We start from the raw sequence: 18422 nt of genomic DNA on the forward strand, positions 1-18422 counted from the left end.
GACCTGATTGTTCTTGAGTGATTTGTTCATTCGAACCTAATTGTATCTACCTAAATGTAACAGTAATGAATGTAACGTCTCAAAGTAGCCATATGTACATGAAAACAAACATCGTCTATTGGAAGATGTATTCAGTATGACTGGCATTCCAAGCCATGGACATAACGGTCATGCTACAAGACCCCAACTGCTTCAGGTGACTGATTAAGTTTTTGGCTAACTTCATTAGTCAAAATTTTAATCATATTTGTCCTTCTCCTGAGCACCTCAAAAACAGCTGCCTCATCTTCTGTCAATGGGACCATTGTGTTGGCATAGAGACAAAAAAGGGTAGTGTAGGAGCAGGTTGTTCTGGTTCATCTTTTGCCATGGCGCTGTCCAGTGTCATCCAGAAATTCACTGTTTTGCCCAGTCTGTGTGTACCAGGTAGAACACCTTGTTATACCATAAGTGTCATGGTGCCTTGGGAGAACTTCCTCACCTTCATATGGCAAAACTGTGGGACTTCTGTATCTGCAGCTGTTGCATTTTATTGTACAGAGATAATGAGGAGTTAATGTGTGTTTGAATTTCTCCAGACCTCCACAGCCTTGATAAAATGCAGATGAAAATGAAGATCTCATTTAGTACCCTCAGAAAAACTGCTGGTTTGGCTCAGATTAGAAATGAAATGCAGATTATTGCTTACTTTCTAATGCTTTTTTCTCCGTCCTCCCAGGTTAAAGACGGCCTCACCAGAGGATATCGAGTATTTCAATTGTCAGGAAGAACTGATTGATGACCTGCACTCTCAGTACCAGCTTGTGGAGAGAATCATAGGTGTGCTTTCACTTGTTTTTGTATGAAGTAGTTTGCTCAGAATATATTTGTTGCCATCAGATTTATGACTAAACAGGCCTCTGATCTCCATTGAACAGGACATTCAAACCAGAAGTCAGCGGCTGGTTACCCAGACTACCTGTGCAAGTGGCAGGGTTTACCATACTCGGAGTGTAGCTGGGAAGATGGAGCTCTGATTGCTAAGAAGTTCCAGAAATGCATTGATGACTACATGAGCAGAAACCAATCCAAGACCATTCCATTCAGAGACTGCAAGGTAACCCGCTACCAAGTCTCAACTGGCAGTGGCAGTATGTTGGTAATTAGGGCTGTGCGATTAATCAAATTTTATTTTCGGTTATGATTTTGGCTTCCAACGATTATGAAAACAAGATAATCAAGATAAAACGATTATTGTTTATAATATTTAATTTTGTAATGATGCTCTCATTTTGTCTTGTGTTGCAAATCTAGCACACCTCTTTCCTTTACAGCGGTGCGCTTTCGCCCCTAAACGCCTCCGACAGGCGTTGAGCATCTCTATCCACAGAACCAGCCGTCTGTCTACAGACTAACCTGCCTTAACCAGGCTAACTGACAACTGAAATTTACTGAACCAAAATAGTTTGCATGTCGGCCCAATGGGAGGAAATCAACAATGTTTGTACTTATTGATTCATTGGTTTTATTTCCTCGCCCACTGTAGCAAGTGAATCTGCCTGTAGTGAAACGAGGGCTAACTGGCGCTTCCTCCACAGGCTCCACTTCAATCAGCTGCACGACAGACCTGCTGCTTCTTCCCACTTTAACCTGAATAACAAACTGCGGCTCAGTGCTCCGGTTGGATCCAAACAGAGAGCCAGGGCTAGTGGAGGCTGGCTGGCTGTGCTTCCCTCCAGTCATGCAGCGGCTAATGCTCTGCTAGCCTCCCAGCTAGCCCCGGCTAGTGGGAAGTGGGAAGAAGCAGCGGGTCTGTCGGGCAGCTGAGTGAAGTGGAGCCTACGGAGGAAGCACCAAGACCGTCAGGATGTAATAGTCCGTGGAGGTGCTGCGGTGTTCGGCTGCACAGATAGGAAACCCTTCAGCTGACAGGATGTACCACTCCGTTTAAAAAAACTTTTTCCTCTTCTTCTTTTTGGTTTATAACAGCAGTTGGTAACCAGCATATTAGGGGCCTTACCGCAACCCTGTGCTTCGGTCTGTGGACCAAAGATTAAATCCTACGTTAATCCTGTCTGTCTGATAAACTCAAAGAAAACTGCTGCTCCACCAACTTGGCAGGTTCATTAAAGTTTTAATGCTGAGCTCTGGAACACCAGTCTTCACCAGAGTTCTTCCCTCATATATTGTCTTTCTTAATCTATGATTGCATGTATAATAGTCTCCTCAGCCAGGTGGAAAAAAATATATGCATATATCGGCATTGGCAATCGGCAAAAATGAGTCAAAAAGTAATCATGATCTCAATATTGACCAAAATAATCATTATTATGATTTTTGCCATAATCGAACAGCCCTATTGGTAATGCATCATACCTCTGTAGAGTTTTTAATTTAGTGTGGTGTCTGAGTTTTTACTTAAAATTGCTTACTTAAAATTGTCTACTTAAAAATTGACCTCACCATCTGCTCTCTCCTGCAGGTGCTGAAACAGAGACCCAGGTTTGTGCCTATGAAGAAGCAGCCAGTTTACATAGGAGGTGATGGACTGGAGCTCAGAGACTACCAGTTGGACAGTTTGAACTGGATGGCCCATTCCTGGTGCAAGTATGGCTCAAACAATCCTTTGAATTCTATTGTCTATCCTATTATAAATGTAATAGGTTTGTCTTAGGGCTGGGCAATTGAAAAGTAAAAAAAACAACATTATGACTTAAGGCTGGGCGATAAAACATTCTCGATATGGGATCATAATAAAAATTTTGTTGATTATGATGATAAACTTCGGACATTTTATACTCGTATATGGATTGATCGAACAGCCTGTCACACAGCAGAAATAACAACAGCTAGTCAGTCTGCAGTTTTTTGGCTTGCATGTACATGCCCATTTCCTACTGCAAAGCATTGTTTGACCTACCGGTGAAGAAGGTGGATGTCCTCTGGAAAAGAGGAAGAAAATTAGTGGAACCGAGGGACACAAATGTCACATGATGATGCCAGCAACCTCAGATTAGCCTCTGTGTCAGAGTCTGCCCACGGTTAAATGGTGAACCCAGGCAGGCAAAGAGGGACAAACTCTGCTACATCTACCGACGAGGCTACGGTAGTGCTAACATTAGCAGAACTACTACTAGAGTGCCCCTCACATCTAAAGTAACACCTAGCCGAAAAAAGCTGCTCTAACTCACAGACACTTCTCTCCAGTAGAAACATCCTGCCTGCAGTTGTGGAACAGTCATCACACATCGCTTTAATGAGGCTGCTTTATTTATATTTATATATATATAAAAAAGATGTAGCATGGCTGGTTTACAGTTTTGCACTTTTTACTCAGATATCTACCTCTAAAACATTTGAGACATGACCAAAGGAATTTTATGTGATAGTAGTCATGGCTTTTAGTTTACATGTTAATAAGTTACAAGGCATGCTTACTTGTTTTTTAAACAGATAAAGCATGTTTGCAAAGTTAAATGCGCTTTAAAAAGCGCTTTGAGTGGTCCGAAGACTAGCAAGGCACTATACAAGTACAGTCCATTTACCATTTTACCAAATGTTTCCATTATGATGATCTATTTTTTATGTTAATAAACTATTCTGAAGTTTAACTTTTGAACCCTCTGGTTTCTTGAGGCTTTAGTCATTATCAGGATACTCTTCAAAATGGCAGCATTATCATATTATATATTGTGATAAATATCGATATAGATCAATGAGGAAAAGATTATAATGATCATACTATTTTTCCATATCGCCCAGCCCTATTATGGCTCTAATCAACATCATTTTAGTCATATGGAGATGTTTTATAAATTCATTCCCTCATACACACCGTCCACCTGCATTTCGAGGCGATTAATTAACCACACGTGTCTATCTGTCTATCCATCCATTTTCCGCCACTTATTTTGGACCCGGTCTCGAAGCCATCATATCGAGTTAGCAAACTGAGACATCCTCACCCCAGGGGGCATCCTAACCAGGTGCCCAAACCACCTCAGCTGGCTGCTTTTGATGCAAGAATATCCAAACTCCTCACCCTATCTTTCAGGCTGAGCCCAGACACCCTCCAGAGCAATCTCATTTTGGCCGCTTGTATCTGCAATCTCATTCTTTCAGTCACTACTCAAAGCTCTTGACCATAGGTGAGGGTTGGGATGTAGACCAACTGGTAAATTGAGAGCTTTGCCCTCTGGCTCCACTCTCTCTTCACCACAACTGTTTGGTACAACGCCCACATTACTGCTGATGCTGCACCAATCTGTCTGTCAACCTCACGCTTTATCTTATGCTCACTCGCAAACAAGGCCTCAAGATACTTGAACTCCTTCACTTGGAGCAGCAACTCACTCTCAACCCAGAGGGAGCAGTTCACCTTTTTCCAGCAGAGCACCATGGCCTCAGATTTGGAGAAGCTGACTCTCCTCCCGACCGCTTCACATTCAGCTGGAAAACGTCCAAGTGCCTGCTGTAGGTCATGTTGTGTAGAAGCCAACAGAACCACATCATCTGCAAAAAGTAGAGAAGCAATCCTCAGGTCCTCCCCCCAGCTGTGCCTTGAGATTCTGTCGATAAAAGTCACAAACAGAATCGGTGACAAGGGACAACCCTAGAGGAGCCAACACCCACTGAGAACGAGTCTGACTTACTGCAGAGAATGCGGACAAAGCTCTCACTGTGGTTATATAAGGACCGAATGGCTCACAGCAAAGACCCTGGTATCCCATACTCCTGCAGCACGGCCCACAAGGTGCCCTGAGGGACATGGTCATTAGCCCTCTTCAAGTCCACAAAGTATATGGAGAGTGGATGTGTGAATTCCCATGACCCCTCAAGTATCCTTGCAAGGGTGAAGAACTGGTCCACTGTGCCATGGCCAGGTTGGAATCCACATTGTTCCTTCTGAATCCGAGGTTCGACAGTTGGCCAGAGCCTCCTTTCCAGCACCCTGTCATAAGCTTTCCCTTGAAGGCTGAGTATTGTGATCCCCTGGTAGTTGGAGCACATCCTCCGGTCCCCTCTTTTGACAATGGGAAACATCACCCCGGCCTGCCAGTCCAGAGGCACTGTCCCTGATCTCCACGCGGCACTGAAGACACATGCCAGCCATGACAGCATCCTTTCCGTGGGTGTCCACAAGCAGGGTCTTGAGTTGCTGCCTGATAACCTTCAGCACTGATGACCTTCTGGCCACAACTCTGAGCTCAACAACTGAGGTCCTGAACATGGCCCACTTGGATTCCATGTCCCCAACCTCCCCTGGGATGCAGGAGAAATTCCTCCGGAGATCAGAGTTGAAGACCTCACGGGTTTCTGCCAGATGTTCCCAGTCGAGTCTCACTACTTGTTTGGGTCTCCCAGGTCTGTCCAGTTGACAGCTCTGCTCCTCTCTTTACCTGAGTGTCCTGATGACACAACTACAAATTTGATCATCGATATTTGGCCAAATGTGTTCTGGTACTTATGAACAACCTTATACCGGATAAATGCTGTTCCTTGCATACGCACTAACAATAGTGTCAGCAACACGAAGCCGCAAGGAGGCGACCCTCTCATTCTGCGGGGAGATGTCCAGCGCTCAGCCGGGGACTCGTGAGTATCCCCACATCTGCCTGGCGCCTCTAACCCTGTGTCTAGTCAGGACAAAACGACTCAAGTGTTGGAGAAATGCAGATTTTCAGTACAAATAACTATAATTTTGTGTACAGGTGTATTTAATAAGATATCATTTGATTAATCGTTAACAAGGTAAATATGACGATTAATCGTGACATTGATTTTAGGTGATTGCCCAGCCTAGTTTGTCCCATGGTCATATGTCAGATGCCCCATCACACAGTAGTGTGTATCAGGCCCACAATCTGAACTTTTGCTGTTGCTCTCTCTTGCTCTGTCTTCATTCATAGAGGCAACAGCTGCATACTTGCTGATGAGATGGGTTTAGGGAAGACCATCCAGACCATCTCCTTCCTCAATTACCTGTTTAATGAGCATCAGCTGTACGGGCCCTTCTTGCTGGTGGTGCCTCTCTCTACGTTAACCTCGTGGCAGAGAGAAATCCAGCTCTGGGCCCCTCAGATGAATATCGTGGTCTACCTGGGAGACATCAGCAGCAGGAACATGGTATGTTCAAACACATGCTACACACACATAGTAGAGGGAGTGCCTGTGCATCAGGTCATATCTGACAAAGACTTCACTTTTTACAAATAGATTGATACAATTTTATATTCTACATCAATGGTTCCCAACCTTTTTCCTTAAAGGACCCCTATTTTACTTTTGAATAAAGTGACCCTCTGTGGAATTTACAATATTAAAAATGAATTTGAATGTTGCAAATATAATAATCCTTATATTTTATGAACTTTTTATAAAATTCTATGGCAGTACTACATAGTTAATAGGCTTCTTTTTGACACTTTCAGTGGTGTCTTCTGTCAGACTTTTGGCAATTTTTTCATGTGCTATTTGGTTGTTTTAACCGCATGCTTTTGTAGTGTATGACTAAACTATTTAGCTGGCTTGATACAGTATTTTAGCATAGCGCTCCAACAGTTTGATATTTTTCACAGAGGGCATAGTGCACATGTAGGAGGAGAGATGCAAACAGATGGGAGGGTGTGCAAAACAAATTGTTGATATTTTGGTGGGAACTGGGTCTTACATGTTGCACCTAGAATAGATGTCTGAGAACTATGTGTGTTTCTGGAGCGACATCAAATACACTGACACTTTGGAAAAACACTCTCCAACCAGTAGATACATTTAAATTGGTAACAAAAGCAGTGTTTCATATTTTGTTCTTGATGTGCAAACACTGTTATGCCATGCCAGCTACTAAATGATGTGACCATTTACCATGTAAAAGTAATGACTGAAATAGCATCTTTGATTACTGATGTGATCATATACTGGTGCACCTTGGGACCCCGAGGTGGGGAAAAAGTGCTCTACATTATTTACAATAATAAAATTTGTATTTTCCCCATTTTCCTGCAAAGTTTACCTGCCGTTTATCAATGACTGCCTTAACACTTGTGATGTCTCCGTTTCTCCTGTGTTGTCCTTTAATAGATCAGAACACATGAGTGGATGCACGTCCACAACAAGAGATTGAAATTCAACATCCTACTCACAACATATGAGATCCTTCTCAAAGACAAGGTCAGCAGTTCAGTTCTGTTGTATATTACTTAATCTACATTATTTATGACACATGAAATGGTAAAAGTCAGCTCTAAAGCTGTGCAGTATGTCAGTACATGTAAACCTGTGACAAATGTGTGTCTCCAGTCATTTTTGGGCAGTGTCAACTGGGCTTTCATTGGTGTGGATGAGGCGCACCGTCTGAAAAATGATGACTCCCTCCTCTACAAGACTATGATCGACTTCAAGTCCAATCACAGGCTTCTGATCACAGGAACTCCACTGCAGAACTCCCTCAAAGAGCTCTGGTCCTTGCTGCACTTCATTATGCCTGAGAAGTAGGTCACATACATTTTTACACTTAAAAAACTGACTTAGTGGTTTTTTTTGTTTTTGTTTTGTTTTTTTTAATCAAGGTGTTTTTATTGCAGATTTTCACAGTATACAGCTCGCATTCACTGTCACTTTGCTGCTCGCTCTTTCACTCAACCACTCACTCACCTGCTAAGCCGCATTTATGCATTGCCGTATTCCTTAAAAGGAGCTACGCTACCAGGAGTTTCCTAGGCAACGACACAGAGGTTAATTCACATTTCGGGAACAGTGCCGCACAGAGGCTCCCAAACGCTATTTATGTCTGAATGAATGGATATTTGGATAATTAAGATGAGATATTCGTTGATGACGCTCAATATCTGTAGAGCACTTCCCCTTACATAACAATTAGTGACGGCAGGCTTCAGGCTGCTGCCAGCAGGTCATCCTCTGTGTACAGCCAGTCTGCAGCGCGCACAGATACAGTGACAAGCCAGAGGATACACGTTGCTTAGAACATGAGCTGTAGCTACCCGACTGCCATCTGAAGAGAGACACTCTGAGAGCAGGCTGAGCAGGCAGAGAGCCAGGGAGTTTCTGCCAAAAAACAAGCACCAAGATCCGGGGAAACATGAGAGCAGCCTCTCGCTAAACGTGATGTGTGTTTACAGCAGAGAGCAGAAGGGAGGACAGACGTCTCACTCTGCTGCTCTGTGCTGCATGTCTGCTGCTGTTGCAGACGGTCACGGAGCAGACACTTTTAGTTCGTAATTGTAGCGTCTGTTGTTTGAGTATTGATAACACACTCAGTGTTTTACAAATCAAGTTTTTTATTTGATGAATGTGGGCACTGATGCGCGAAAATGAACTACATGAGTTTTATTATTTAGTTTTTATTAAGTAATGTAATCAGTATATGCCAGAATATCATCAGTGTTTCCCTTATATTTGTACAGGCGGGGCCCCACCAGGCCAAAAAATATATTTTTTAAATGCCAAACATAGGCCAAATACCCATTCATTTGGTTTATTTATATATTTACAATTAGTAGCGTTTGAGAGCCTCTGAGCAGTGTTGTTTTGAAACGTGAGTCAATGTCTGTGTCATTGCCTGGGAAACTCTCTCTTTTACCTTGTTCCATGAGTTATCTGTATAGTTACACCCCCTCTGATGAGTGTTGTATGTCTTGTTTCTCAAGGTTTCACTCTTGGGAGCTGTTTGAGGAGGAACACGGTAAAGGCAGGGACTCGGGCTACACGAGTCTTCACAAAGAGCTGGAGCCTTTTCTGCTGCGCCGAGTCAAGAAGGACGTGGAGAAATCTCTTCCTGCCAAAGTGGAGCAGATCCTCAGAGTAGAGATGAGTGCTATCCAGAAACAGTATTATAAGTAAGAGCTAAACACTACTTTTCCTAGTTGTGCACCTTTATGTAAACCACGAGTAAACTTCATATAGAAAATATTTCTTATGAAGATTTTTTTTTTCCTATTTGGGGGGCATACTTAGGCTGTGTTCAGACTGACAATAGCTGTGTCTTTGTCAGTATGGATATGTTGCTGGATCAAGCCGGATCAAATGCCACTCTTGCACCAATGCAGTGGCCTCCTTGAAAAGAATAACATTCAGTAGAGTTCAAATTGACATTAGCGCTGCTGGAAAAACAGTTGAACCAAGCTCAACTTTTGCTGCAACACATTACATCATTCGGGAAGGCACTGCATTGGCCAATCACCTTCATACAAGAACACAGGCGGGGTGGATTACTTTGTAATGTGAACACCATGTTTCTATTAGAAATGGATCAATATGTCATTTCAGAGTCAATAATTGATGATTATCTGTTTGCTGTGGTCGATACTAATATGATAACCAGTTATTTTATGATTACAAATGGAAAAATGAAAATAGATATATATTTTTACACTGACCAGTTTATTTTTTTTATTGTAAACCTTTTTGTAACAAGTTTATCTTTTTAATATGTATGCTAATTAACATCAGACCATATCTCCTTATAGACAAGACCCTTAGAATAACTTTTGAACTGATTAATGGTAACCTAAAGTCCTTCAACTGTTTAGAAAGGGTGCAGACGTTTTACAGCCTAAAGTCTACAAGAATTCAACAGATTTTCAGAAACAAAGCTAATTAGACTCAGTTGTTACATACAACCAACATTCGTTTTGAGCTCAGGATCCATTTGGCTGTAAAACATACTGGCTGTGGAGGGGGGGAATGGAGGGTGACTGCGGGGTGAGCGGTGGCAGATGTGGCATTTCTGCAGGTTTATGTTCTGCTTGTGCAACAGTTCTTTGATGAATGTCTCGTACTGTCTCCCTTACTGACTGATTTTCTTGCACTAAATGCAGCGAGCAGTCTCAAAGTCTGTTTCATTCTCTCCGCAGTGACCTCTGTGCTCTGCTGTCCTGTGTGTGTGTGTGTGTGTGTGTGTGTGTGTGTGTGTGTGTGAGAGAGAATGTCTCATGCAAATGGGCAAAAATTGGAGCCATAACACCCATAACCCATGACACTGACCGAATGCAATACTATTGTTAAAATATGTTCTGTTATCTCCATAGTGAAATGATACTGCGGCTCCCAGTCCCCCTCCCCTCTCTGTGACGGTTGGCTTTTCACTCCACCTTTGAGTGACGCCGATCGGAACACCTATAAAAACATTTGATTCCTGTCGTGGTCAGACAGCAAGTTCAGAGAGAGAGAAATGTAATTTTAAAAAGTATTGCAGTAAAAGTAGTGGATTGGTTCCTCTGACTGATATATTATTATATATGACATCATTAAATTATTAATAGTGAAGCATCAGTGTGTCAGCAACATGTTACTGTTGTAGCTGCTGGAGGTGGAGCTAGTTTGAACTACTTTATATTAGGGCTGGGCAACATTACCTATAAATAATGCGATATTTGTGGGATATATTGCGATATGTGTATATCTCGATATTTTGAATCTCCTGTCAACTACTAAAATACTAAACTACTAAATAAACTGCTGTTACAGTAAAGTTTAAGTTAAATAAAGTAGTGTTATAATACAGTTAAATAAAGTATGGAAATGAATCAAAGCGGAACCACTGGTGCTTTTATTCTAAAGCACCAGGTTTGCCTTGGGTCGGAAGTGTTGATGTAGTTGCTTTCGACAACAACAACAGTTAACAATTAGCTGTTAGTGGAAAGTTAAACCATTACACTCAGATACAAAAACATACACCACACCTCACCTACATATGTCACACACACACTCGCCCAGGAGAGTGGTCTGGATGGACGGGCAAGTGTGTGCGATGTGTGTAGGTGAGTTTTTTTCTTTTTGTGTCTGTGAGAGGGAGAGAGCCACAGAGGAGAGCAAGAGAAGCAAAACGCCGAGATGAGTCTCATGCCATTGGGTTAAAAAATATGTGACAGTTTGTACTCGATGCTCACAATATAGTCATTTACTACATCCAACATAGAACAAGCCACAATACATTGAGTATAATAAATATATCGTCCATCTCTGCTTTATAGACAGTTAGAGCATAAATCAGCATAAAGCAGCTGTCAGCAGCTGTCAGCAGGTGTCCTGACTCCTTGCAACAAACAGAAAGCTTTTCTTTTTCCACTGCAGCACGACTAAACCATTTCAGTAATGTTATGGCCAATGAGCCATTGTTGGATGTTTAAATTTTTCAAAATAAAAGACCAAATTGTACCTCTTTGTCTGCTGTACTTAAAAACATACCGAACCGTGACCCCAAAATTGAGGTACATACTCAACCATGAATTTTATGTACTCTTACACCCCTTCTGTCCAGTACCTTAAACAAAATGCCCCCACCAACTCAAACGCCCATGTTAAAATGCAGGACTGTTTTCAGTCTTAATCCCCACTAAGGATTCTGAGGGTTTTTTGACGCAGGGCCGTATTGAGTTTGAACACAACCTAACTCTCTAAATCATACCTCAATCCTCAGCCTTTTAAACCAATCAATCAATCTGTGTTCACCTCCTGCCTCAGTGATGCACAGAAGAGTCAAGAGGACATTTCTAGATCATCTGTTTTTTGTTGCTGGACATTTAAGCGTAATTTATAGAATAATATTCTAATAATAATATGTATGTGTTTGTGACCAGATGGATCCTGACCAGGAACTACAAGGCTCTGAGTAAAGGTACCAAAGGTAGCACGTCAGGCTTCCTGAACATCATGATGGAGCTGAAGAAGTGTTGTAACCACTGTTACCTTATCAAGCCCCCAGAGGACAACGAGTTCCTCAACAGAGCTGAAGCCTTACAGGTCTGTTTATTTTCTTATTGTGCTGCAACATCAGGGTCTCTGTAATGTTTCAGACAATATTTAAAATTCATTTTATGTAGGCGTTTCCAGCAAAGTGTGTGTGTGTTTATGTGGATCTACAGTGGGGTTTGAGCATTCAGGAACATTTAAAAACAAGTTATGGCATATAAAATGAAGAAATATTAAAGGTTCTTCACTTTTTCTAGATCAGCAATCGACTTTAAGCAAGTTTGTGGCATTGATCAACTTAACTGTTGGCTTGTGTTTTCCTCTTACAGCAACTGATCCGCAGCAGTGGGAAGCTGGTTCTGTTGGACAAGCTGCTGGTACGTTTGAAAGAGAGAGGCCACAGAGTTCTCATCTTCTCCCAGATGGTCAGGATGCTGGATATCCTGGCTGAATACCTTAGGAGCCGACAGTTCCTCTTTCAGGTAGCTACACACTATTCTCACATGACCATCAGACATACTGTACATACGTGTGTGTATATATAGTCCACAAAAGCTCACCAGCTAATCAGAAAAGATGAAATGCTATCTACATATTTATGTTACAAATTTCTACATTTGAAATGTTGTAAATTTGTTTAGCGGTTAGATGGCTCCATCAAAGGGGAGATGAGGAAGCAGGCATTGGATCATTTTAATGCTGAAGGCTCAGAGGTAAGACCCATGCTCTTAATACAGTAAATGTAGGTTGTGCTTCATTAGAATAGACCCCGACTGTTTCATATACTAAACCTCCACTTGTGCGCCCAGGATTTCTGCTTCTTGTTATCGACGCGTGCGGGTGGTCTGGGTATTAATCTGGCATCGGCTGACACAGTCGTCATCTTCGACTCAGATTGGAACCCCCAGAATGATCTGCAAGCCCAGGCCAGAGCCCACAGGATCGGACAGAAGAGACAGGTAAGCAACAACAGGTCCCTGCTTTTTCTTATCTGTAGGTATATTGGGGGGATTTTAGTACTCAGCGTTTTTCATCAATAGACCATACCGACTATTTCAGGTAAGTATATTTGGGGGGGGGGCATATGAAACACTGCGCACTGCCCTATTCTTTAACGGAGCTACGCTACTCTTTCACGTAGATGTCCTTTGAAGAACGAAGAGAGGATGACTCAAAACAATTCCACAATAACGCAGGGTGTTATTGTGCTCAAACAGTGTACGAGTGAAAATGATTAGTAGCCCGTTGATATTAATGATGGTCTGAAATTTTAGCAGCGGCACTCATAATTTTGCAGTGGCGGAAACACTGGAGTATCTGCAGGATTTGAAAATTTTTAAAAAGCTCATAATTCAGTTCCCTCAAAAAGGCCTTAGAAAGCATTAACAGGCTCATTAACAAAGGTCTTGAATATTGTCTCTTTCCTGCTGTTGACAGTAGTATTAGTTACATAACAGACGGGTGACAAATTAAAGGAAGAACCAACATAAAGTGTCTTAGTAAGGTTTTGGGCCGCCACATGCGGCCAGAACAGCTTTATTGCGCCTTGGCATTGATTCTACAAGTATCTGAACTCTACTCCACTTTAAATGTGTTGAAATGCTGTTTAGTTGATTTGATTTACTTAACATACACAACACATAGTTACTGTATATCTTACTGTTTGCATGTGTACTGGCAGGTGAACATCTACCGTCTGGTGACGAAGGGCTCAGTGGAGGAAGACATCATTGAGAGGGCAAAGAAGAAGATGGTGCTGGACCATCTAGTCATTCAGAGGATGGACACCACTGGGAAAACTGTCCTCCACACTGGTGCTGCTCCTTCTAGGCAAGCAATAAATACTACATTTTACTGCTGCTTGGCTCATCCCTTATAGCTTTTTCACCCCAAAAAATCAATTTGAGGGCTTTCATCTGTAGTGTATGTCATCTCAAATGTTACAGCTACACCTTTGTCTTAATTTTATGCAGTTCAGCGCCATTCAACAAGGAGGAGCTGTCTGCAATCCTGAAGTTTGGTGCTGAGGAGCTTTTCAAAGAGCCAGAGGGTGAAGAGCAGGAGCCTCAAGTAAGTAGTTATATACTGTATCATATACATAATCACACTGTTATTCTGAAATATATTAGAGTAGCATTTCCTGACCTGTCCTGCTCTGAAGGAAATGGACATTGATGAGATCCTCAAAAGAGCTGAGACCAGAGAGAATGACCCTGGACCCTCCACCGTGGGAGAAGAACTGCTGTCTCAATTCAAGGTAAAAACATCAGGAAGTAACTTATTTCAGTAACAATATCCATAAGGACATTTGTTATTTTTCAGCAAGTTAACATTTACTGTTTTGTTGTGTTTTTTAATTGAGTGACACATGTTGAAACACACAAACTTTGTTGGACTTGGCACACAGTGTAGTTGATATGGTTCTCTGACCTGTACAGGTGGCTAACTTCTCCATGATGGAGGATGAGGAAATAGACATCGACTCTGAGCGTAGCCAGCGGAGTTGGGATGACATCATTCCTGAGGAGCAGAGGAGGAGAATGGAGGAGGAAGAGAGACAGAAGGAGCTGGAGGAAATATACATGCTACCACGCATGAGGAATTGTGCCAAACAGGTACTCCTAGAAAAATGATGACTCATTACTTTCAGGTTCTAGTTTTAACTTGTGTGCTATTTAGTGGTGTTTTGGTTTCTTAATGAGCTTCCTTGTTATTTGTCTTGCTTTGTGTGAACAGATAAGCTTTAACGCTAGTGAGGGCCGGCAGAGCAGGAACAGGAGATACTCTGGGTCTGACAGTGATTCCCCCTCAGACCGAAAGAGGCCAAAGAAACGAGGTCGGCCTCGAACCATTCCACGAGAAAATATCAAAGGCTTCAGTGATGCTGAGATCCGGAGGTGACCATAATAGTTATCATAAGATTTCTCAGTGCAATAATTCTATCTACTCTTGTTACACATTCCTGTTTACATCTCTTCTTACAGGTTTGTCAAGAGTTACAAAAAATTTGGAGGACCACTGGAAAGGTGAGCAGTAACTGCTGTAGTTACAGCTGTAGCTGTAGATTCTTCTCAATAAACAACCACATGACATATAGTCTGCTCAACTCGTATCTTATTCTTTCAGGTTGGATGCTATCGCTCGTGATGCTGAACTTGTAGATAAGTCTGAACATGACCTGAAACGCTTGGCAGAGACAGTTCACAACGGCTGTGTGAGAACACTACGAGAAAACCCCTGTGGACCAGAAAAGACCTCAGGTAACCAATCAGCTTGCTTTATTTCTCAAAGGTTCCATCAGGCCATATGAAGGGAAATACACAGAGATACACTCTTAAAGCACCTTTACAGTTATCTCATTTTAATGTAGATCTGGCTCCAGATGCAGATTTCCAGACATTTCTAAATATTTAGTAATTTTCTTACGTTTTGAAATAACAGAGGTTTGTAAATAAATATGTGTTTTGAGTACATTTGGAGTTTGTTGTGTTTTTGGTTTGCAGAAAATATTGTGAGTAACTAACAACGGTGCATTTAGGTTTCACTGTGCAGCTGTGCTACATTTAGGCCAGACTCACCAAAGGATTGTTTTTGTACTTTATATATTGTGTGAATATATATTGTATTATGTATTATAAAGATCTAACTTTCTGCAAAACAAAAGATAAATAAAAAAAGAATACACAAGTAGGACTAAAACCAACAGTTATCTACTGTGGCAAGGCCAACAAGTGAATGCTGCTTCCTGTTTGTGTCACAGCAGTTTGTGACAGCATTGCACAAGATGGTGCACAAAGAAGAAGCTGCAGTTCAGTTAATTAACTACTGCATGAGAGAATACCAGGGATGGAAATAAACACCGGCCAAATGGAGATGAATTCGTGAAGCGGCTGGTGAATTTGCACAATCTACCAGCCACGGTGGCCAATGTGCTGTAACGTTACCGGTCGACAGCGAGTCTCCACTGCAGTTAATATCATTTAGTTTTAGCGGGTATGACTGTGACATTAGTGTCTGTGCCGCTGTGTGTGCAGCTATGCAGTATGTAATATGTATGTTAATAATAATATGGGTGGATATATCAAATGGTATGTCTTTCTTTTTAACTACTTTTTTCATGCAGCATTAAAAGGGAATGAAAACATGAAACTTGATGAAACTTCTTTGATTATCAGGAGGCAGAAGAGGGAAGGTGAAAGGCCCCACATTCAGGATCTCTGGTGTTCAGGTCAATGCCAAGCTTGTCATCTCCCACGAGGAAGAGTTGGCTCCACTCCACAAGGCCATTCCTGCTGACCCTGAGGAGAGAAAGAAGTAAGGCTCGACATACACAACAGCCCTATTTCCTCCTGGTATTAACATGTGATCTGTATCTGGATAATGACATCTGACCCATGAGCCTTTGTATTTACAGTAATTATTAAGAAGAGCTTGATATCTTGATTCTACCCACATCGTTGGAAGTAGGCAGGGCTGGTGGACTTCCCAGGTCCTTTCAGCGTTTCAGCTGATCCCTGATAGTCGATAGTAGTTATTTTTTATATATATATGATGCATAAACGGGTACAATTTTCAAATGATTTCAGTGAAAATTTAGGAGCATTCACATTTACCAAGAGTACTATTTTCTCAATCCTTCACGCGATTCCTTTCCTTTGACTTAAATTCCTCCGTAGTAATCAGCTTTGACAATTTCAGGTCTTCTGTACATTATTCTAGGAAGAAGGGGCAGCATATTTAAAATCTTTTTTGCCTAATTTGGTTCTAACTCTCTCTAACATCTGTAGAATATCGTGAAAGCACAGGCCATATTGAGTTTGGTTTTTATACACAGGCAAGGAGGAACCAGTCCAAGGAGAGATTTATATATAAAAGCCAACCAATGCAAAAGTCTGCAGACATACAGAGATGGCCACTTAGCAGCAGCATACAGAGTACAGTGTATACCTGCCAACACTCCTGATTTTCACAGGAGTCTCCCTGTTTTTAACTCTCTCTCCCGCTGTGCTCCCAACTGGTAATTACTCCTGTTAATCTCCTGATTTCATAGTTTTTCCTTTTCGTTATCACAGCCTGTTTCTGGCACTGTACAGTGTATGTGCGCAGCTGCTCTCTGCGCAGGCAGTCCTTCATCCTGTCCTCTGTCTGATGTGATTCACTGCCTGCAGGTACCACTGATAGAGAGAATAGGTTATGGTTTGTCTCAGCCAGTAGCTAAATTTACAAGAATTTGCCAAATCTTAAGATATGTGGTAAACTCAGATAAACAGTTCCAGGCTACATACAGACTGCTTGACAGCCTGTTTGTTGAACAGGTGCTTTGATAAAGTACTTATTAGCTTTTATACTTGCGAAGGTTTTGTTGCACTTAGTTACTTTATTGCACAGTAGCGTAACGAGCGTATCGTCAACGTGAGTAAAACGTTCTCTTTCACTTCAAATATGAGAGACAGTTGTATAGACTGGCTGATATGGCTGAGATCAGTATCACTATATTAGTAAGAATATTTTTAAGATATATAACATGTGATTCCACTGTTATGCTTTACATCAGATAAAGCTTTCAAAACAAAACCTTTAGTGACAAATGCCTTCATTTTTAATCACAATTAGCTTTGAATCATTCATTTAGCCAGCAGAAGTTTGTAAGATGATAAATTCATATGATCATATCATAAGTGAAGTATAATGTCCTCCTGAATATAAATGTGCTTTTGAATAACTGGTTCATTTTGACACCACATATTACTTTTCATATGTATGCAAAGTTCACTGACTGTGCAGTCATGAAAAGAGTTTTAAAGTCAAATATGTAAAGAACCCTACATAAAGCTACCACCGCTACTCGTAGCTTTCCAGGTTTGCTTAAGATAGCAGGAAGAGGTTGAGTTAAGAGACCTTTCACCTCCTTCTGCTGGATGGAGTTTCTTCAATCAATCAATTTTTATTTATATAGCGCCATATCACAACAGAAGTCATCTCAAGGCACTTTTCACATAGAGCAGGTCTAGACCGTATTCTTTAATTTACAGAGACCCAACAATTCCCCCATGAGCAGCACTTGGCGACAGCAGTAAGGAAAAACTCCCCTTTAACGGGTAGAAACCTCAAGCAGAACCCGGCTCTCGGTGGGCGGTCATCTGCTTTGACCGGTTGGGTTCTTCTTAAGAATGTTGTCACGTTAACAGATTGCATTTACACCTGGCTGAGATCCACCACTAAATGTGCTCTGCTCAGTCCAATCACATTCCCATCACAATGCGTCGGCATCCATCTACACCTTTATCAAGATCTTTCTTTATCCAGATACAGATCACATGTTCATGTGAGCTGTAAGTGGGATCTACATCATTTTTATTAGACAGGATTAGGCATCACAGTTTGCTTTTATTGGCCTGTGAGATATTCAACTAGTTAATGGCACACACTGTCTCAGACTATCTCCATATCCATGGCTGAAGAGCAAAACCTCCTATCTGAAAAATGCACTTTTTTGAGAAAACTTGTTTTCTTGCAGAACGCTATTTAAGGATACCCAATACATAATACACTGTTTTTGAACTATATTACTATATTATGTGGTATAGTTTACGGTATGTTTGTATGGTTATTACGGTATTGTTAACACATAATACAGTAATATAGTCCAAAAACAGTGTATTATATATTGGGTATCCTTAACAAATAGCATTCTGCAAGAAAACAAGTTTTTTTTTAGTTGTCTCAAAAAAGTG

General features: G+C 41.5%; 1 protein-coding gene across 2 annotated transcripts in view; it reads left to right on the top strand.

The window, feature by feature from the left end:
* Positions 1–18422, top strand: part of chd1 (chromodomain helicase DNA binding protein 1) — a 29004-nt gene that overhangs the window by 5315 nt on the left and 5267 nt on the right. For both annotated transcript variants that reach the window (XM_067573548.1, XM_067573549.1), the window contains exons 8-26: positions 719–819; positions 918–1096; positions 2462–2586; positions 5889–6105; positions 7060–7149; positions 7279–7469; positions 8646–8834; positions 11577–11739; positions 12018–12170; positions 12330–12401; positions 12498–12647; positions 13370–13518; positions 13662–13758; positions 13850–13945; positions 14127–14303; positions 14425–14585; positions 14673–14714; positions 14815–14948; positions 15864–16002. In XM_067573548.1, coding sequence (XP_067429649.1) covers positions 719–819; positions 918–1096; positions 2462–2586; positions 5889–6105; positions 7060–7149; positions 7279–7469; positions 8646–8834; positions 11577–11739; positions 12018–12170; positions 12330–12401; positions 12498–12647; positions 13370–13518; positions 13662–13758; positions 13850–13945; positions 14127–14303; positions 14425–14585; positions 14673–14714; positions 14815–14948; positions 15864–16002 — 2625 coding nt within the window. The remainder of the gene's footprint in view (positions 1–718; positions 820–917; positions 1097–2461; positions 2587–5888; positions 6106–7059; positions 7150–7278; positions 7470–8645; positions 8835–11576; positions 11740–12017; positions 12171–12329; positions 12402–12497; positions 12648–13369; positions 13519–13661; positions 13759–13849; positions 13946–14126; positions 14304–14424; positions 14586–14672; positions 14715–14814; positions 14949–15863; positions 16003–18422) is intronic.

The sequence above is a fragment of the Thunnus thynnus genome, chromosome 19, assembly GCF_963924715.1.
Source record: "Thunnus thynnus chromosome 19, fThuThy2.1, whole genome shotgun sequence".
In the NCBI taxonomy this organism is placed as follows: domain Eukaryota; kingdom Metazoa; phylum Chordata; class Actinopteri; order Scombriformes; family Scombridae; genus Thunnus; species Thunnus thynnus.